The sequence below is a fragment of the Rhinolophus ferrumequinum genome, chromosome 8 (assembly GCF_004115265.2).
Source record: "Rhinolophus ferrumequinum isolate MPI-CBG mRhiFer1 chromosome 8, mRhiFer1_v1.p, whole genome shotgun sequence".
Lineage (NCBI taxonomy): Eukaryota > Metazoa > Chordata > Mammalia > Chiroptera > Rhinolophidae > Rhinolophus > Rhinolophus ferrumequinum.
Window position 1 is genome coordinate 90,948,831 of NC_046291.1, and position 22,927 is coordinate 90,971,757.

Below are 22,927 nucleotides of genomic sequence, written 5' to 3' on the forward strand. Positions count from 1 at the left end.
TGTTAGAGACAGTGCACCACACTTTCACTGCCTGCAGCTACATATTCCCCTGCCACCCACCTTTGGTTTTGAATGGGACTGGAAGAAGAAACAATTACTAGAGAAGAAGAGCAAACAGCAGAAGCTATGAAGATCCAGGCCCATCCCATCAATGGTTAAGCCTTTGGAAATGAGAATGCCATTCCCCCCCAGCCCCTACCCCCTGAGTATGATTAAGGGAGCCCAGCAAGTTAGAGCCTTACTGACCGAAACGGAAGGAGCTAGAAGTTGTGCTGATTTCTGTTAAAGAAATCTGTCATTGAGTAAAGCTAAAGTTACAAGAAATAAAAAATTAAAGTTTCAAAATCTGATGGGCTAGAGATTCCATCAGAATGAATTTAGTGTTTAGGGACGTGTACTGTATAGCTCATGGTCTAATATAACAAGGCAAGCTAATAAGATATTTCTTCACTTTCTCAAGTAGATATAAAAGATAGGCTGTATCTGGTTACATAAAATAATATTTATCTCTTCAGCATAGTCTCTATTTTGCTCCACCCATGCATTGTCCACGGCCGTTTTATATACTATATTGGCTTTATTTGCAAACCCTGAGTACCTCAGAGCTATGCTAAGACTCAAATTCGCTTCTAAAGTTTGACCCAAATATAATTGGGGAAATAAATTTGCTATCGTAAATACATACATACATGGATGAAGAGACAGATACTACCCCAAAACTTAATAAAATATAATTTTACATTATCTGTTCTTGTAGGTTATTGGTACCATTAAATTCTTTTGCTAACAATAATCAAGGTAGTCTGTATTAGATGCACTTCAATTCACTTCACAGAGTTACAGGATTCTTTTATTTGTAGTTATTAACTGTTACTGAGGTATCTTTGGGAATTCTTTCATTAGTCCCTTACTTAATTATCTTTTACTTTCATGGTCTTTTCTGGAAATTCCCTTTAATGTAAATGACAATAACGAGATTCATTGTTGAATGACTATAGCTACCAATTATTAAGCATATGATTCCAAACAGCTGATTGGGAGATTTATAGGTCCTCTCATAGAATCCTTTCAACATAAGACTATCCCTTTGAGGTGTAGATGTTATTTCATTTTCAGCTGAAGGAAGTGCCTTAACTGACAGTCAAGATGTATAAATCCAGTGTCTTTTTCTCTATTATACCAACTCTTGGCTCCTAAAAAAGAATTAAGCCCTGATTTGAATGTGTTTTTATGATCTTCAGTTTTTAATTTACATTTACTTTCAGGTTTTGTTTTCCTGATTTTCCATGATTTCACTTGTGTTTTTTAGGGTTAGCCCAACTTTGTTCATAATTATTTTTTCGCTTTGCCATTCTTGTTCAACGAGTTCTTTAGTTTTCTTAAACATTTTTCTAGAACTTAACTTGTTTTTGCCTGTTTACTTGATTATCATCTTAAACAATACTTCACAGGGGGCGGCTGGTTAGCTCAGTTGGTTAGAGCGTGGTGCTCTTAACAACAAGGTTGCTGGTTCGATCCCTGCATGGGCCACTGTGAGCTGTGCCCTCCACAACTAGATTGAAACAAATACTTGACTTGGAGCTGATCGGTCCTGGAAAAATATACTTAAAATAAATTTTAAAAAGTTAAAAAAAAACTTTACAAATAGAGAAATTGAGTTATAAGAAAAGTAATGATCCAAGTAGCGATACTTAAATGGATACAACTATTTCTATAAAATGGATTCTTTTTTGTTGAAATTTTGTGTTTTATTGAGTGTATATATTACTTTTGGGGAATAGTGGGAGTAATTTCTTTTGCTTTTCTTCTAAAATTAAAATAACACGAATGTTTATATTTTAAAGGTAATTCTTAAGTAAGGGTACATAATTTTTCATTTACACTTAGAAAAATGAGAGTCGTCAACTCACTCAGATCCAGTACATAGCCTGGCCTGACCATGGGGTTCCTGATGATTCAAGTGACTTTCTGGATTTTGTTTGTCATGTACGAAGTAAGAGGGCTGGCAAGGAAGAACCTATTGTTGTTCATTGCAGGTATTCTGTTTTCTGTCCTTTATGATTGAATAGCTAACTAGATGTCATTTTTAAAAGGGAATGTGTAATTTATTTTATCCTTGTGATTTTCACTATAATTAGAGAGAACTCAAAGCTATGCTCTGAAGGTAGAAGACAAAGGATATGTTCACAATATATGATTGGCAGAAACTTTATCACAGGAAGTAAAAATAATATTTTGCACTGATTCTTAGAAGCTTGTCTTTTTCACAGTTTAACATCTCTGGAATTGGGATGTGTGTTCCAATGATAGTATCTTAGACTTGATGAAATACGGTAATGTAGGCATTTGGTTGCAGGCTAAGGTTTAGAATTCCCCCACCCAGCAGGTACTCCTTCCTGGCCTGTGGCCCCTCTAAGGACTTTTGGTGAGTACTCTCACATATCTTGGAATTGGCCTACCCAATACCAGCACAAGATAAGCCACTTTTAGGAGCTCTAGTCATAGGCTGTCCTCCTTTCCTTTCAGACTCATGCCCCATCTGCCCTTAAAGGGCCAGGTCTAGTGACTCCAGCCTTCACTGACACCAACCGAGAGATTAGGAAAGAGAAATTATTTTCTCCCCATCCTGCCACCTCTGTTAAGCGACTTACTCAGGGATGTATTGAGGTATCTCTTTATTCTTAAACTTTCCAGCACTTTTTAAGAGCAGACTTTCAAATCATCAAAAACAGATTGTAGACCACATATTTGAGAGACAGAATGGCAGGAATGGTAAACACGTTTGGCCATTTTCTATCCTAAGGGTCCAATGTCCACGATAGCCATGTTCACAGAGAAGGCTTCAAAAAGTTGGTGTGGACTATCCCAATGGTCAAGTTTAGTCAGAGTTAAATTTGCCTTTAAAAAATGACTTGAGTGTGTAAAATACTCTCTTTTGTGTATTTAATGATAGATTATTGTAATTCTTTTATTTTACATTTTAAAGTGAGGTTACTCCAGCAAATTTCTATACCTTGTTCATATTTTAAAAACTGAAATGTAACTCTTGTAAAATAGTATTTTTACAACTATCAGTGGGGGAGAGTGTGGATACAGACCATTTTAATCTGTATTAAATGTGACTTTTTTTTCAATTTTCAAAATACTTTCTAGTTGGCCTGCTGCCTTTGTAGTATTAAACATTAAAATCAAATTGTTCTTCTATTATACTGTGGTTCAGTACTTTAATTTTCTGCACAAAATCCACAGAAGTTTTAACGGAATAGTGTCAGTAATATCTTGCCTCATATTTGTCTTTTTTAGTGCTGGGATTGGAAGAACTGGGGTTCTTATTACTATGGAAACAGCCATGTGTCTCATTGAATGCAATCAACCAGTTTATCCACTAGATATTGTAAGAACAATGAGAGATCAACGAGCTATGATGATCCAAACACCTGTAAGTACTGTACTTCACGTATAATACTGTACTTCACTGTATTCTCAACATGGTGATTTTTGTTACCACTGTATATTCCTAACTATATTTTTAGCTTTTTGATTCCCCTGCCGGGAGCTAATAACCCCCAGGGGTTGTCAAATACAGCCCATTGCCAAATCCGGCCTGCCACTTGTTTTTGTAAATAAAGTTTTATTGGAATACAGCTATGTTCATTCATTTACATATTGTTTATGGCTGTTTTCACACTACAATAGCAGAGTTGAGAAGTTGCAACAGACACCATCTGATCTGTAAAACCAAAAATATTTACTGTCCAGTCTTTTACAGAAAATGTTTGTCAATACCGCCCTAGCAAGTTACTTCTTGAGTGCTTAAACAGTATTGCCCTATGTTACGTAGTTAAGTGGAATGCTAGGAATGATAGCATCCCTGACCTGGAGAATCTTGATAGACCTGCTGTCAGTGAAACACCCCTGGTGAAATTACCTTTCTTTTCCACATAAGAACTTCAATTGCAGCAATAACACAAATCATAGAAATAAAGCTACTAACTTACTGCATTCTACAATGACTCTGAATAATGTTCTAGGACTCAAAAGAGGAATCATGGAATTTTAGAGTTAAAGTTAAGATTACTTTTCGTATAAGCCATTGTGAAATGTTAGCATTGTCAGTGGCATTAAAGTTACTGAAATGAGCTGACCTATAGGATCCTGTAAGTGCCTGTCATTGTTTTAGCTTTAAGTTATAGAAAATTTCAAACACACAAAAGCAGACAATGTAATATAATGAACTTTATGTTGAGTGTTCAGATCCAACATTTGCCATATTGTGTCATCTATACTGCCACGTATTCTCCCCATATTTGAAGCAAATCCTAGACATCATGTCATTTTTGTCTATAAATATTTTAGTGTATATGTCTAAAAGACAGGGATTGTTTTTCCTTCTAAACAAAACCATAATACCATTATCACATCTAAGTATAATTAACAGTAATTCCTTAATATTATCAAATAACCAGTATTCAAATTTCCAGTTATCTCATAATCATGCCTTTTTTTAATTTTAGAACAGCCTTATTGAAATGTAATTCACATACCATAAAATTTACCATTTTAAAGTGTACAGTTCAGTGGTTTTTCGTATATCACAGAATTTTGCAACTATCATTACAATCTAATTTTAGAATGTTTTCATTACCCCCCAGAAAAAAACTTCATACCCATTTTCCCTCATACCTTCCCCAGTTTTCCCCTGACCCAGCCCTAGGCAACCACTAATGTACTTTGTCTCAATAGGTTTACCTATTCTGGACCTTTCATATGAATGAAATCATACAGTGGTTTTTTGTGATTGGCTTCTTTTAATTAGCATAATATTTAAAGGTTCATGCATTCTGTAGCATGTGTCAGTACTTCATTCCTTTTTTTGGCTGAATAATACTCCATTTTATGGATATACCACATTTCGTTTGTCCATTCATCATCTGTTGGTGGACATTTGAATTGTTCCCGCTCTTTGACTATTATGAATAGTGGTGCCATAAACATTTGTGTATGTTTTTTAGACTTTCAATTCTATTTCATTGATTTGCGTGTATATTCTTAATGCTGGTATACTGTCTTGATTACTGTAGTTTTCTAATAAAATTTGAAGTCAGGATGTGAATCTCCCAACTCTGTTCTTTTTCAAGACTGTTTTGGCTATTCTGGGTCCCTTGCATTTCCATGTGAATTTTATAATCAATTTGTCCTTTCTGAAAAAAAAGCAAGATAGGGACTGAATTAAATCTGTAGAAGCGTTGCCATCTTAATGATATTCCATCTTCCAAACCATGAACATAAAATGTCTTTCCATTTATATGTCTTTTTAAATTTTTTTCAATGATGTTTTGTCATTTTCAGTGTGCAAGTCTTGCACTTCTTTAAATTTATTCTTAAGTATTTTAGTCTTTTTGATGCTATTTGAAGTGAAATTTTTTTCTTAACTTCATTTTAGGACTATTCATTGCTTGGGTATAGAAATAAAATTGATTTTGTATATTGATCATGTACTTGACACTTTGCTGAAATTGTTTATTAACTCTAATAGTTTTTTGTGTGTGAGAGTGGATTTCTTCGGATTCTCTCTAAATAAGATCATTTCATATGCAAATAGAGATAGTTTACTTCTTCCTTTCCAGTTTAGATACCTTTCTTTTTTTTAAGAGATTTAGAAAACATATAAACCATTCAAATATATGGACCACATATGAATCCTGACATACTGTAAAAACAAAACTCATTATGTACGATATGGTCCAGCAGTTTGACTTCTAGTTATATATCAAAAAAAAAAAAAAAATGAAAGCAGAGTCTCAAAGCAGCCTTGGGTGATCAATGCCTGTACCATTAGTTCATTGGGCTTTCAAAATGATGATACCCTGTCATTCCTTATTTATTAATTAGCTGGACTACTTCTTTAAAGAGGTTAACCAGTGGCATACGCTGTGTAGGAAAGGCATGCTTTCCCTTTACAACTTTTCAGTATAATGAGTTGGTTCAATTGCCTCTCCCAGTGGTTTACTTTCGTTTGTTTTGACATTATTTTGAAATCGTGGATTTATACATAATGTGATATGTTTCTATCCGTTGTAGTTATGATTTTCTTTTTTTATTGGGGAAGGGGAACAGTGTGTACTTCCATGACTTTTTTCCAAGTCAAGTTGTTGTCCTTTCAGTCTTAGTTGTGGAGGGCGCAGCTCAGCTTCAGGTCCAGTTGCCATTGTTAGTTGTAGGGGGCACAGCCCACCATCCCTTGCGGGAATTGAACCGGCAACCTTGTGGTTGAGAGGACGCACTCCAACCAACTGAGCCACCCGGGAGGTCAGTGGCAGCTCAGCTCAAGGTGCTGTGTTCAATCTTAGTTGCAGGGGGCGGAGCCCACCATCCCTTGCGGGAGTCGAGGAGTTGAACCAGTAACCTTGTGGTTGAGAGCCCACTGGCCCATGGGGGAATCGAACTGGCCGTCTTCGGCGTTAGAAGCACAGAGCTCCAACCGCCTGAGCTACCGGGCCACTGGGCTGGCCCCTGTACTTACGATTCTTAATGATGCCTAAATTGTCCCATTTTTGGCCAGTGAGTGCTATTTAGCTTGGCTCCCGAGCCTTTTTGTAAGGACCTGAGTAACTTTGATAGCTTCCTTGCCATCAGTAAAGATATTGAGGCCCCCACTTGTATACTTCGTGCCCCCAAGGTAGAATCTGTAATTTCTCCAAAAAGTACTGGTTCTTTTTATTGAGAAATTATTCTAGGGAGCACCTCTGAGCACTAGAGTGGTTTATAGGTTTTTGATTAGTGTTTGTCTCTAGAAATCTTCCAGTTGCCAGAGGTAGGAAAACAACTTATGAATCAATACTGGTGCTTCCAATACAAACACAGAACCACATTGTTTTTGCTTAACGTCTTTTACCTTACATTTATCGCCTTTCTTCTTTAACAAACGTGCTGGTTCTCTACAATACCAGCGATGAAAGACTTAGAATACCACGGTGTTAGGTCTCTGAATCTCAGAGATCTTGACTTACAGACAGAGCCACGTCTGCAAGAAAACAACGAAATGTTTGTTGGCCTGCAGGCAGTCAGCATTTTCTGTTCAAACAATGCTTCCTTGTCAGCACAGCCCCTCTAAAACCCTACTCTCCCCTCCTTCAGGGCTGAAAATCTCCTTTAGACGTGCAGCCCGAGCTGTAGCCATGTTTTGCTCAACCTGATAAACTTTTGTCTCTTACAGTAAAAACTTTCTTAACTTGCCTGACCATGTGCGTTTCTTTACCAGCCGACCTATCACACAGTACTCATTTGTTTTATTCCAATTTGCCAACAGTAATCTCAGAATATACAGACTAACACTACTATCACCAACACATGGATACTGAAAAGAATTTTCATTTTTTTCCAAAGTTTCTTTTTTTGTTTGTTTTTTGGACATATTCTACAAGAGATACAGTCAAATTACTGTATTCAAAGTCCCTTGAAATAGCTCCTCTCTATGTACCGTGTTTCCCTGAAAATAAGACCCAGCTAGACCATCAGCTCTCATGCGTCTTTTGGAGCAAAAATTAATATAAGACTTGGTATTATATTATATTATGTTATGTTATGTTATATTACATTATATTCCCGGTCTTATGTTAAAATAAGACCAGGTCTTATATTAATTTTTGCTCCAAAAGACGCATGAGAGCTGATGGTCTGGCTAGGTCTTATTTTCGGGGAAACACAGTAGTTATGCCATCAACTAGATAGACACATCGATTTGTGTTATTTTCAATTTATAGAATGCTTTTTTTAATTAATGGTCTAAATATGGGGTATATTTCTGTGGTTCCAAAGTAAAATATATGAACGAAGGAAGTATATTCAATGAAGTCTAGTCTCTATCTCTGTTCAGCACCTTATTCCCTCCTTCCCTTTATAGAAAATCATTTTTTAATAATTTATCCTTCCCTTGCTGTTTTTCAAATGATTGAGACAGATAGATACTTATATTCCCACCTTTCTTTTATAAAGATAATATATTGTATGCAGTTTTCTCTACCTTGCTATTTTACTTAACAAACTACTCTGCAATCATTCTAGAGTTGTCTGCAGACTTTTCTTTCTCCCCACAACATAGTATTCCTCTGAGGATGTGATATGCCACAGATTACTCACCATGTTTCTTCCTGGTGGCAATTTCGATTGTTTCTACTTTTCTGTTATCATAAAGAACTCGACAGTAAATAGCCTCATTTATGAGTGTATGTTTTCAATTTCTTTTTCTAGTTTATCTTTGGATAGATTTCTAGAAGTGGGATTGCGAGGCAATAAATAGATAAATGAGTGTGTAGTTTTGTTAGATGCTGCCAAATTGCCATCAGTAGGGATTGTGGTAATGTTAGAGATACTAGAAATATATGAATGAGTTTTGCTGACAAAATATGTTGTCAGACTTTATTTTTTGCTAGTCTGTTCATGAAAAATGGCATCTCTGTGCAGTTTTACTTTGCATTTTTTTTAATAAACAAACCAAATGAATCGTTTGTCATTTTTTTGTTTTGTTTCCTGCTTTTTCTGATCAATTATATTTTTTTTATTTTATTTTTCAGAGTCAATACAGATTTGTATGTGAAGCTATTTTGAAAGTTTATGAAGAAGGATTTGTGAAACCCTTAACATCATCATCAAATAAATAAGAAAGCAAAAGATGTGGGATATGTGTTGGAAACTGCTTTCCATTGTATTCACTGTGCCATAATACTGATCGCAGGAAGTGGCATCTAAATCAAACCATGGTGAACTAACAAGAACTGAAAACTTCAGCACTGTTGCACTTTATGTTTAAAAATAAGTCACTCTCTAAAACCTATAATTCATGCGTTGGAAGACTATTTCATGCTTTGCTCCGAACAAATAGTGAATAACTGAGTACGTTCAGGGTAATTTATGAAATTTTGTGGTGGTGCCATGCAGTCCCTTTCTGGTAGAATTGCCACAACCAAGGCTCAGAATTCTCATCATCTCATCTATTCTCCTCCGGAATTCTGAAAGCAAAAAGAAGCAACCATCAGGAGTCAGCTCTGGTGTTCCAGTGATTCATGTACTTACTATACTGATTACCAGATTTTATTTTTTAAATGTTAGCAATATCGTTCTCACTGTTAGCCAGTACACTGCCTACGGACGCAGCACAGCTTCCCCACCCCCCGTAGTGACCTGCTGTCCATAAGAAGAAAGGTGGAATTGGCTTTCCCAGGAAATGCTGCACATTGTCCATTTACCAGCATCTTAGAGAAAGTATAAATATGAATCTACAAATTTTCTTGAATTTAACAATGTAACTTATATTTATCATAAGGTTGGCTTATTCCAAATCATGTGATTTCACATACTTGATGTAAAGGAATGCATGCATTGTGTCTTAACCCCTTAAGTGCCTTGAGACGTCTTTGTATGTCTAATAAAAAGGCACTCATTTGACCCCAATAGGAGGTATGTATGTATATTGTACATTTACATTTTTATGCATTTTGAATCAGTTCACGTTTTAAAATAGCTTCTTATATTGAGAGTTACGCAGTCAAAGAAGGGTAAGGAAATTCTGTTTCTTACTCAATTCCTGTATTTTGCCACAGGAAGCAAAGGTAATTTTTGTTCTACTGAGTGAGCGCTCTGCTGCTATGGAATTGCTCAAAATCTGCACATTCCTTTTCCTGAGGGACAAGGGTTACAGTTAGCAGCTCAAGTTAAAAGATGCTTTATTCTTCAAGCTTAATATTTATTTTATGCCTAACTTTGGAAGTGGTATCTATTATACACATTAAAGTTAAACATATTGACACTCTAAGCTAAAGTTAGAGCAATTAATTGTGATTTATTTCTATCACTAACTAAATTATTACTGCTCAGCATTCATTTCAGTTCATACCAGCTTTGTTCACACTGGCTTATTGGTTGGGATACTTCAAACGAAGAATGAAACGTTATTGACTTGTGTCTAAATGTAATCCCTCAATCACTGAAATGAGGGTCTTTTTGTCATTTCTGTGTACAATTAAATTACTCCAGTTTATATGTACTTAATAAGTTATCAGCATGTTAATACAGAGAGTGTTGATTGTCCTGCCTGATAAGAGGATCTGATTCCCTCTGAGGATGTGTGTTTTCCTCTTCAGGTTTTTTTTTTAAGTCTATGGAGAGAGAAAATTTTTAAATTGCCCAGTTTTAATATAAGTGGAAATTTGCTCACCTAATGAAAAGTTATATTACACAATTATTTTATATGGATGTGGTTAAAATAGACTCATTTACTAGTGGTTTCTGAATATTTCAGTATAGTCTTGATAAAATTTAGAATTGACTGGTAGCTATTTTGGAATGCCATTTAGTGTGAGGGGGGAAATGTACATTTTAAAATCTTAAGTGTAACCTAATGATGTATTTCAAATATTCAAAATCCATAATAAATTTTAGAAAGTTAAGTCCTAAACATTAATAGCCAAGAACCAAATAAATTATTATATTAAAATATTTTAAGTTCTTTTTAAAAGAGAAGAGTAAACATGTTGAAGAGAAATTCTCATCTATTTCTGGATTTTATAGTCAAGACAGTATAAGATAGTAAATAACTATAGTTTTATTTGAACATTCCATTCTACCAACAGATAAATGTAATTTAGGCTGCTATATGACATGATGATAAGTTGAAAAGTAAAATCATGTTGGGGTCTGCATAATTAATAACTGTTTTGGCAGTTGTTTTTCACCTGAATTAAAAGGAAAACTGTTCTAACTATGGGTAGAATATGACAACCATAGATTTTTTTAAAAAGATACAGCTGTATAGATATAAACAGATAAATGGCATGGTTGGCATGTTCTTCAATTTAGAGCTTTGTTTACACTTCTAAGATTAACTCTAATAATTTCTTGGCAATGAGCACTGCTGCCTTTTTTAATCATTAATGCCAGTCTTTAAGTGATAATATGTTAGACGTTTAGGATTACATTTAAATTTCTCCTGGGGGGGGGGCTATTCTCTGTCAGAATTTTTATGTACAGAAAAGATTCTTTTTTAAAGGCAAATTTATTGCAATCTTAAATTTAAAATAAATTATCCTTCACAGCTATGCTAATTATGCTTCCCTGTTCACAGAACAGATAAGACTTCATCCATTACACCTAAGAAATTTTTTTACCTGTTTATCAGTCTGTATAGCATTCTAGGAATCATCCTAGCTTTCGTACACCAAGTAGTTCTAGATTCCATTCATGTCATTGTAATACTGCTTGATTAAAATGCCAGATTTCTTGTATCTAAACTATTCTTCCCCCTCCCCTATCCTCCAGCCATCTCTCTCTCTCTCTCTCTCTCTCTCCTTCTCTCTCTCTCTCTCTCTCTCTCTCTCTCTCTCTCTCTCTCTCTCTCTCTCGCTCTCTCTCTCTCAATTAATGCTGACTGTTATTCTCACAAGTGGAAATAGATATTGGTGAATCAAAGGGCTTTTGTAAATGCTAAGAAATGTTTGTGAAAACCTTTCCCCTCTGATTTATGATGGTTTTACCATGTTCATTTCAAATGTTGTATTGAGCATCTGATTTGTGTCAGCACTCTATACATAGGATGAGGAATATTTTGGAATAGACTTTCCATTCACAAGAAGAAGAATTGGTAGTAATTGTTAAACCAATGTATCCATTCAAAATAGAGGCAGAGTAACAGCATAAGAAATAGTTTCCTTTGTTTGGCCTGGTAGCACAAGTAAGAGGGGAGAAAGGGCTGATCACTTTGATTAAGAGTGAAGAGAAAATTTATATATAAAAGCTGGCTTCAAATGTATAAACACGTATGTTAAGCCATTAAGACAGTTACTTGAAGGTTTCAAGTACTAATACATACACACAGAGATACTTTTGTGTGTTTATATATTTGTGTGTTTCAGAAAAGCTAATGCTAACAAACAAGTAAAGGATTATTTTAACTATAGAGTTGTTTATTATCTGTTGGCAGATCTGATCAGATCTAAGCAGGTATTTGAGCAAAAATCTATCTCCACTAGAAGTACTATACCTTGAGAGCTATAAGGAACTTGAAAGATTTTTATATAATCTCACGTTCTATTAGTTTAGGCAACGTATCATAAATTTTCATGAATTTTTGTCTATTTCAGCTCAAGAGTTGTACTTAGGTAGTGATTTCACTTAATAACTTGGATGATCTTAGAAGATGTCACTTAAGGTAGAAAATAAGTAGGCTTTAAAAAGTGATCCTAATTAGGACCCCAACTCAGTTTGCTAGCCGTGTTGCCCTGACAGAACATAAGCTTTTGTAAGGTATTTAGGCTGATAAGACGTGCAGTGTGAAAACATGCTAAAATGCTAATTAGAAGACTAATGTTGAAAAGCACTTAAAACATAGAACTAAGATTTAGAATACACGTCCGCTTATAATCAAATAATTTGTGTTCATAATGTGAACATGTAGTAGAATTAAAGGATTACTTGTTTTATAATCTTATCAGAAAGGGAGAAGAAAATAAGAATTTTTAACAATGTTCTAGTGTGATAAATACCTGTTTCGGGAATATTTAAAATATTCTGATGATAAGGTTGCCAAAGTAGTTTTGAATTCATAAAAATTATTTATACCACAATAATGTGGAATATGTTTACATCTGTTTTATTTTGTAGTCATTGGTTTGTAGTTCAGGTGAATTTGCATTGTCACTTAGAGAAAACACATTATGGTAAATATTTGTTGGAATAAACATCTCTTAATAATATGACAAGACAAAGATAATTTATGAGACAGCTGCTTTTATGTCATCTGCCACATCGGCAAAGTAACTATATTAGCTTTGCTTACATCCCACGTTTGCCTCAGCTATCCAACCACAATTTCTGCGATCATTTTGTGTGTTGTTTCCTCCCATTAAAATAGCTATGTTATTAAAACCCACTGGATTAATTTTATCAAATATCAGAATTAGTGTTCTGTTGGCAGAGATTTATTGGTGCCTAATGTAATCACAACAGAAGTTGTATAAAATTCTTTGAGAATTGTGTAGAGATGAATTTACATAAAACATTTTAAGGGCTAACTGCTCATTGATAACTTCAGCAATTTTATAAAGAACTCATGAAATTATACTCTAAATTTTATTTTTTAGGGTTCAACTTGCTTTACAATGTCTGCAACTATTATCCACACAGTTTTTTATTATATACAGACTTTATTCTTAGTAGCCATTACTACAGTAAGCCTTTCAATGTTGTCAAAAACAAGCCCTACCTATTTCAGCCAGAAATTAGACATTTTGGTTTTATAATGTTGATGAAGTCGTCATGTGTAGACACCAAATTGTTATTTCTGTTTCCATACCTAAATTTGCTGCTATTTATATGTGAGGTTTTCCATGGCAGTTTACTGTTGATTTCTAAAGTTTTGTAGTCTTTTTTAGTTTAGTACTTCAAGCTAAATGGGCAGCCGGAAGTGGTATCTACCGGGATGCAGTTCATCAACATTGACGAGATACAGTTCATTGCATAAATCAGTAAACTGGTTTATTTTTTAATATACCAAGTGAAACGTATTAGCAATATTGCAGTTAGACTACAATTTTAAGAGGAAGTTCTAATGTTTAACTTCCTGAAACGTTTTAAGATTTCAAATACAAGAATGAAAATGTTTGAAAGCCTTGTGCTCATAAAAGTTTCAGTTCAACACTGTAGAATTTTCCTGTCTGTTGTGATGTAAATTATGTAGAAAAATATTTTTATATGGACAAAAGATTGAAACTGTTAACTTCTTTTACTTCATTGTTTAAAGAGGAAAAAATGATATTTGTATGTCTTTTGTGCTGTAAAGAAAATGAATGTATCTTACAATTATTATTAGAATTATGACTTGATTCTACAGATACTCTTTGTTTTAAAAATATCAGTGAGGGATTGAAAAGAAGGAAAGGGAGAGTGTATTCCACTACATTATACAAAATGCAATTTTAGAAGAAAAATGTAATTTCATTATAAACAAGAACAATCATTGACACATTTCAAATATAATGTACATTCTTTTTCACTTTGTTTTAGCTCTGGAATAAGAAATTTGAAGAAAATTTGTGCACACTGTTTTTAAGTGTAATATAACTGAATTCTAGACTTGTCTGGAGTGGAGTGAAAGGTTGCTTTTGTGTGAGGGTAAACATTTCTGCTGACCGTGTTTCCCATGAAAGAACTTTCTCAGGCTTTGGCACGGTGGCAGCCACAGATGAGGACACCGTTGTGAGAGTGTGACTTTGGTGAAGCCAGAAAACCGTGCCTACGATTCACCACAGTAAATATGTGCAGAGGCCCCTGACAAATAGTTCTGCCTTTTTATTCTCTGTCTTAAACAGATAAGACCAACTTTGACTTGTAGTGGTGATGTCGTCCACGTTTAGGGTCTATTAATTCCATTGAACAAAAAACAACTGGAAAAAAAGCCCTACATTTTAAACCAAAATCTTTAGGTATGATTAATTTGTTCAACAATTTCTTAAAAAGTAGTATTTGTTATTTATTACTCATTAAACTTGACTCGATGGAGCCTTCATTATTTTGACACTTGCTTCCATCCTTCTGACTTGTACAAAATCATTAACTTCCCTTTAGGGTAGAATCTTTGTGAAGTACCCTGAGCAACTGTAAGGTGGTATCTTCATTAAATTTGTTAACAGTTGTTAAAAGATTACTATCAGCCCCCTCTCATTTCTGGGAGTTTCCAAAACTTAAAAAATATTTAAGTAAATAAAATGCCACATGCTAAGTGAAATTATCACCATAAAGTCCGCAAGGGGGCCCAGCCCTGCTTACAATCTTAGACCCAAATAGGTGCTGATTTGTGGTTTCCCCAAATTCACTGCAGTCATATTGAGCCCGTTTTACATTTTATTTAAAAAGTTTTTTGGTTTTTCCTCCTGACTTGTAGTGTCCCAGTTATTTGCCCTCCTGGGCAAGAAAATTTCAACCCAGTTCTGGGCTTCTCTGGTCCCCATCTTTTCCCACCCTTCGGTGAGTGACAGAATTATTCTTTCTTGCAGTCTGTAGAATAGGTCAAATTTCAGTGCTGAAATTGATTCCTTGAATTTCAAATAGTAGCACTTTATTTCATGCTTACTACTGATTTAATTTATACATTTAAAAATATCCTAGGGGTTTTGTAAATATGGAAAATTAGTGGATTATATGTAGAGCTCATTTGATTGGACCCAAGTTTGAATGCTTTACATCGATCTCTTGGTCACTGATATTGAAGGGTAACTTGTGTGATTTTAGCTTTGCCACTTTTCTGTAATTTATTTAGTACAATAAAGCTACCCAGTTGACTGTATGGCTGGATTCTGAGTTCTCTCAGCTAGCTTCAACCAAGTTTGGTTTACTGTAATCATTTCTGCTTTGCATTTTTGTACATTACTGAAATACTTGGAAATCCATTTGTTTGTTTTTAAGTTGTACCTAGGGGTTAAGTCAATACTGCACCACAAGTAAATTGAAGGGGGCAAAGTCCCGACACTTCAGATACATGTCACAGGGCAGGATTTAAGAGACAAAAAACAGTTTACATTAAGCTGTTTTCATTTTCTATCATTAGAATATATGTGCTTTAAAAAATTAAAACTGTCCAACCCAGTGTTCCTACAGCTTCAGGTCATTGCAGTTACAATCCATATTGTAATCTTTTCAAATAAGAAAAGCTAGTCTTTGTTTTCTACAGTGTAGGCTTAAATTTTAGGACAGATAGTTCACTATATATACCAGGGGTGTGCTAATTGCGGCCCGCGATCCAGTTTTTATTGGCCCGCAGCAAATTCCAAAAATATATTTAGTTTACTTAAATAAACCAGGTGAGGCAATACGTACTTCACCTCGAGTGAGTGGCCCGGCTGTGTGTGTATTTTACCGTATATGGGCCTTGGTGAAAACCGTTGAAAACAGTTTGGACACCCCTGATATATACTTACCTGTAATACTTTTAAGAAGTGGTTTTTAAAATAATTTTCTGTGTAGAGGATGTTTTAATTTGGGATTTTTGTTTCCTTGTAACAGGTGCTATATGTAAATATGAAGGGCAAAAAGTCACTTAAGTCTAGTTTATTTCCTAATTAAAACATTGTTTTACACATCTGCTGCCATTTCACGTTTCATTGTACTGAACTAGTAGCAAATGGAATTAGCCCCTAATTTTTCAAACTAACTCTTCCCCCTTTTCACAAAAATATATCCCTTCACATAGGGCTTGTTCCCTAATTAAGAGGCAAAGAAGCTTAGGATTCATTTAAAATGTGTACGCTTGAATTTGGTCAACACTGCATAATTTGAAATCACTGTGCATTTGTCACTGCAACTTAATATATGCTTGAAAGGCCTTGTGAATTTATTTGTCTTAATATCAGTGAAAAATTAGAATTCCTGCAATTCGTGTTTTAAAAAAATCTAAATACTAATAGCAAACAGGATAAAAATGCTGATTTGCATTAAACCTGTTGTAGTACTAAGAGCAATTTGTTATGTGAAATGCTGTGACACGTAATTTGTTGGCCATATTTCAGTTTGATTGAGAAATAGTTGTTCAGGTACAAACGTGAAAAAAACTCTAGCTGTGACTTTTAATTGTTCAATTGCTAAATAAAGATGTGATTTAGTAATTTAAAGTGGAGGAGTTTTGAAGATTATTTTATGTGAGTATTTTGTCGTGGACTTTCGAACAACGGTTATATTCATTAATGGGTGGTCAGAAGGAACGAGGAGAATGCTAAGTGTGACATTTCTAGAATTACTGGCTCACACAGTGGCTTTGTTGGGGGGAGGGAAGAGGGTAAATAAGGAACTAAAAGAAATTCAGAAAAATGAAGGATGTCTGATAGATACCTTCTCCCAGCAGCAACCCCTCTCTTCTGGTACTCCTAATGGAAGACCTCATCAGTCAAAATAAAGGACCTTTCTATTCCTAAAGTCAGCTGGCTTCATATCTTCACCAAGTGCAGTTAGGTGTGCCCTTTTTCATCTGAGAGAAAATAATTTCTTAGAGAAAAAAAATTAATATTTAAATCATTTCATAACTAAAAATAAATTACACCAAAAGGCAGAAATAAAGACATGATTATGCCATGACTGTTCTTATGTACAAGATCATAAAAATTTAAACAGTATAAGGAAGATCCACGAGGAGTTCTGGAAACCTCTTCTACATGCTCCACCCCTAAGAATAGTCCCCCTCAAATCAATGGCCACCTCTGTTAAATTGCTTGTGTTTTCTTCTAGGGGAAGAAATATGTGTGCATGCATTTGTGTGTACATACACATTTTGTTAATGTCAAAGAGATTGTGCAATATATTCAGCTTGCTTTATCATCTTGGAAATATTTCCATATCAGCATATTCAGGTCTACCTCATTCTTTTTAATCACTGCCTTGTACTCCATCATACGGATATACCGTAATTTAATTTCTTGTTGGACACTTAGCTTGTTTCTAGTTTACACTATACAGCCAATGCTGCAATGAACATTCTTATGCAAATATTTTCATTAATCATTCCAAGTATATGCATAGGGTAAACTTCTAACAGTGAGATTGCTAAGTCATAGGGCACCTACATTTTTAAATTTTAATATTGTCTAATTGTTCTCAGAGTAGATTATACCAGTTTATGCTTTTAACCAAAGCATATGAGAATGTTTTCCCACATTCTTCTTAGAACTGGTATCAAACAATGTTTTGCTCATCTCGTAAGTGAAATAATATTTTGATGTATTCTGTAAGGTTTAGATTTTTATCTTTATGGATACCTTGTATTTGTTTCCTAAATTTCATATTGATATCTTTTCTTTTTACATCAAGTTGTTTCATTTTTTCTTCATTACGAGATGTTGGAAATTAAAGAAATTAGTCATTTCAGTCATATATGTTGCAAAACCTTTTTCTTAACGGTGTTTGATTTTATTATTTTTGAGAGCTGGGGGGTATGATGACGTTTTTAATACTTTTATAAGCAAATGTGTCAAACTCCTTAATGACTTCTGAGTTTGGGGCATACCTGCAAAAGCTTTTCCTAATCCTGGTTAACATTCCATCTGACTGAAGCTTTCTTACCCACCATCCAAATAGCCTACTCTGTAGACTGGCACTCTTCTCTTTCTTTCCCTTGCCCACTGTTGACTGCTCTCAGTTATGCCTGAGCTCTTCTAGTTCCATCAATTAAGTTGTAAACTTACTAAAATCAGTTGTGTGTGTTCGTTAACCTACATATGCAAATTTATTTACCTTTATTATATCATTTAGTTAATTATATATTACACAAGCCAATTAAATGAGTGTGACAAAGAGGGTAGGATTTTTGCAAATGCCTTATAAAGGTATCATTAAAACTTTATTAAATTCTTTAAAAATTTATTAAAAATAGGTATAAGCAAGACAATTAAGAGAGACTAACAGAAAAAGAATAGATGATATAATTGAGAGATTAACATAAAACAATAGATGATACAGTTGGGATCTGTTTTTCGCAACAAAGACTAAGGAATTATAATCGGGCTCAAATCCAATGTAAAAAGCCTTGGCCCTACATAAAAAGAATCACAAATGAATGTGCATTTATGTATCTTGAGCTAAAACAAAGTGTATGTATTTTTTAATTTCTCCTTTAAATGGTTTTCATTCAACCAATCAACCATTACTTCTGATCCCATCAGATATGTGGGTTTCTACTACAATTTATATAATAATTCCTCTTAAATATTTAGACAGTTTGTAAATTTTGGCTATTAAAAACGATAATACGTATAGACTTTTATATATTCCCTTATAAATCATGCTTGTACATATGGGTCAACTATATATAAATTTTCCCCCAGCATTGTATTATGAAAATATTCAAACAGAGGTAGAATTGAACTCTGAACACCTATATAATCATTCTCTAGGTTCAACAATTAACATCCAGCTATATTTGCTCTTATCACATTTGTGTTCATCTAAGCCTCTCTCCATCCATCAATCCATCTTTTTTATGCATTTCATAAAATAATGTTGCCAGCATCTGTACGCTTCTCCCTGAGCACTTCAGCATGCATGTCATTAACTAGTATTCAATAATTGCCCTTTTTGACATACATTTTTTATCAATCAAATAAGCAAATATTATGTCTGCCATTCAGTGAGTTTTCACAAATGTATGTATCTGTGTAACTCAAACCCCTGCATTAGGGTTTGATACAAAGCATTAGCAGCGCTCCAGAAAGTTTCCTCTTTCCCCTCCCCCTTCTGTTACCACCCTCACCTTTCCTCCCTTTATTAGTTTCCTAGGGCTACCATAACAAAGTACCACAAACCGGGGAGGTGGGGGGGGGGAATTAAAACCACAGAACTTCGTTGTCTCACGGTTGTGGAGTCTAGAAATTCAAAATCAAGGTGTCAACAGGGCCATGCTCTCTCTGAGGGTGCTACAGAAGAATCTATTCAGATGTTTCTTCTAGCTCCTGAGAGCCTCAGACCTTCCTTGGTTTTTAAATGTCACTTCAATCCTCTATCTTCACATGACATTTTTCCTGTGTTTCTGCATCGTTTTTTTTTTTTTTAAGATATTACTTATGGTTTTGTTTTTTTGTTTGTTTGTTTTTTATTGGGGAATATTGGGGAACAGTGTGTTTCTCCAGGATCCATCAGTTCCAAGTCATTGTCCTTCAATCTTGTTGTGGAGGGTGCAGCTCAGCTCCCAGTCCAGTCGCCATTCTCAATCTTTAGTTGCAGGGGGCGCAGCCCACCATCCCATGCAGGAATTGAACCGGCAACCTTGTTGTTGAGCTCGCGCTCTAACCAACTGAGCCATCTATTTCTGCATCTTTACATGGCCGTCGTTCTATAATGAAACCAGCCATATTGGATTAGGGTGATACTTCAGTATCACCGCCTCATCGTAACTAATTACATCAGTAGTGACCTTATCTCCAAATAACATCACCTTCTCAGGTACTGAGTGTTCAGACTTTGACATTTTTTATGGGGGTGGACACAATACAACCCTTAACATTACCAGGGACAATCAGTCTTTCTTACACCATAGATTAGCCTGTCCTAGAATTTTGTGTAAATGGAATGAATAAACACACTAAAACTTGTTTAGTCAGAAAGTTTGAGATTCATCAGTATTCCTTGTTTATTTTTATTAGTAAGTAGTAGTTCATTTTATTACTATAACTTTAAAACTTTTTGCCAAATCTGTTTGCCAGGTCTCCTTTTAATAGATAGCCAGGCTTTGAGGTATTTTCAGTTTGGGGGGTATTATCAATAAAAATGCTATGAACATTCCTGTACAAATCTGCCTGTAGACACATGATTTCATTTATCTTGAGTAAATATCTAGGAGCGGAATTGCTACGTCCATTAAGTATATTCTAAATTTTGATTGATACTGCCACATTGGCTCCCCAAAATACATGTCACTTTACAGTTACAATATATGTCTCCACCTCTGCTGGGTATTATGACTTTAAAATGTTCTCGTATGTAATAAAATATATATATTAAATATTAGCAAGATTGAATATCTTTTTATGTGTTTATTGGCTATGCATATTTCTTTTGGGGTGAATTGCCCCTTCAGGTCCTTTGTTGTTGTAATTTACTCTACCTAAACCAAATAGTATTTGGATTTCTGCTTCTGACCATGAGGGAGTAACAGGGTCCAGAAACATCTTCCTGCTGTAAACAACTAGAAAGTTCAACTAAATATAGGAAACAACTTTTACAATACTGGGTCAGGGCAGAACAAGACTATAATCCCCAAGAAAAGAAAAATAAGTGAGATGAGCCTTACCATCAGCCAGGTTTTCTATGTGAAGGCAATTTATAAACTGGTGCAGAAATCTGGAACCCCAATAGGACTGGTAGTCTTGTTACCTGGGGAGCCAGATATCAGAGTTTTAGGAAACTGGGGCTGTTAGAAGGTATGAAGCAAAGTTCCAGAGGAGGAATCTATATAGAAAAGGATTTCAAGAAATTTACATAAAAGTCACCTTGGGTCCTAGACTGAATATTAATCTTTGCATATGGTGAAATCCCATGAGGCCAGACAAAAAAATTTTGAAGAAAGACAGTTAGCAAGTTGTAACATGACTATGCCCAGAGCTGGCCACAATGATGGAAAGAATTCAAGTTCATTTCAAGCAAGTGGAGAAGATTCTTTGAAAATACAGAGCATTCAGTAAAAACCCAAGAAAGGCCAAACTTTGGAAGTGAGGCTAACTAAGCTGTCGAATAAAGGCTACTTTAGCTTCATCTAAAAGATCTTAAAACATGCCTCAAAATGATCAAATTAATTCCCAAGTTACTTAACGGCCTGACAGATAAAAGTCCGCTTAATATCATTCAGCTAAATAAAATTAATCATGTTCAGCAGCCAAACAAAAATTACTATAGGTAGAACAAAGCAAGGAAATATGACCCATCGAACAAAAATCATTTAATAGAAATAGACTCAGAAGTGGCAAAGACAATGAAATTAGAAGAAAAAGACAATGACACATAACAAGTAGGATTAATATGCCCACAGATATAGAGGAAAACAATATAAGGAGACTATTGTTTTAAAGAACCACATGAAGGCTTATGGAAGTGAAATCGCAGAAGATTGTGTAGCAGGAAGTTCCAGGAGTTCATCCTCCCACCTAAACAATTTAATAGCTGGCAGACACTGGAGTAGCTATTTTAGAACTCTATCTTAGAAAATTTGCAGCATCCGGGAGATACTTGGTGAAGAGACTGGTAAATTTTGGTGAGTTTCAGCCTTTCGCATGGTAGCAACTACCATCTGCCATACCCAGGGCAGGCAGCAGTGGGGATGGCTACCCGTGATCCTTGGTGCAATGGTGTGATTTGCTGGTGCCAGAGTGGGCAAAAAGGACCTTGTCTTCCAAATGTTAAGATTGTGGGTTTTAACCGATGATTGCTGCTTTTAATCACTGAGAAGCCAAACCTCTAGAGGCTGGTTGGTATTGTTTCAACCCCCGTGGGCTAAATAAAGCTGCTTCCAAGGAATTGAGAAACAGTACTTGGTTTTATCCTCTCTCTCAGGAGCCAGACATTTAAGGAAATACTTCTCAGGTCACTGGCTGACCCCAGAGATAGTAGAAACTTCCGTGACCACAGTAGGTTGGTGGGGAGGGAGGAATGAATAGGTGGAGCACAGGATTTTTAGAACAGTGAACCTATTTTGCAAGATACTGTCATGGTGGATACATGTTAATATACATTTTTCAACCCATAGAGTGTGCAACACAAAAAGTGAACCCTAATGGACTTTATTTATAGCAATGTATAAATATTGACATCAAATGTATCACACTAATGCAATATGTTAACGGGAAATTCTGGGGCGGGGAATAGGAGGAAAAGAGGCTAAATGGGAATTCTCTGTACTTTGTCCTCAAGTTTTCTGTAAATTTCAACCTGCTCCCAAAAATACAGCCTATTAAATAAAAAATTGACATCTACCTCCCTCCAGCACGACCCATTCCATTCTTCTGTTTCGTTTGTGCACCTGACATACTATATATTTTACTTAATTATTTTGCTTTATGGTCTAATTCTTCATGATAATGTTAGCTCCAGAAGGGCAGAGATGCTGTGTTGTCATTGCGGTATCCCCAGTGCATGAAACAGTGGTAGGCTACACATGGCAGGCTCTTAATAAATATCTTAATTAATAAATAAATGCCAAGAATGGAGGTAAAATGGAATCCTACCCAAAACTCAATATATCCAAAATTAGGTAGTCATACTTCCTTACCTATTCTAGATTCTGGTGTTCATTGGCAACCCTGGGTATTCCTTTGCTTGTAGGTGCATTAGTTTAATCCCTGCCTCTATCATAATATGGCCATCCTCTCCCTGTTTTTATTATCTTTCCTTTATGGGTACCTGTCTC

General features: G+C 35.2%; 1 protein-coding gene and 1 non-coding gene across 5 annotated transcripts in view; both read left to right on the forward strand.

The window, feature by feature from the left end:
* Positions 1–15,372, forward strand: part of PTPN4 (protein tyrosine phosphatase non-receptor type 4) — a 172,639-nt gene extending 157,267 nt beyond the window's left edge. For all 4 annotated transcript variants that reach the window (XM_033111995.1, XM_033111996.1, XM_033111998.1 and 1 more), the window contains 3 exons: positions 1,888–2,036; positions 3,304–3,439; positions 8,574–15,372. In XM_033111995.1, the coding sequence (XP_032967886.1) occupies positions 1,888–2,036; positions 3,304–3,439; positions 8,574–8,660 (372 nt within the window). In that variant the 3' untranslated portion in view covers positions 8,661–15,372. The remainder of the gene's footprint in view (positions 1–1,887; positions 2,037–3,303; positions 3,440–8,573) is intronic.
* On the forward strand, positions 1,457–1,530 carry TRNAK-CUU (transfer RNA lysine (anticodon CUU)). The gene has a single exon. It is a non-coding gene; the product is annotated as a tRNA-Lys (tRNA).
* Positions 15,373–22,927: the final 7,555 nt, after the last annotated feature.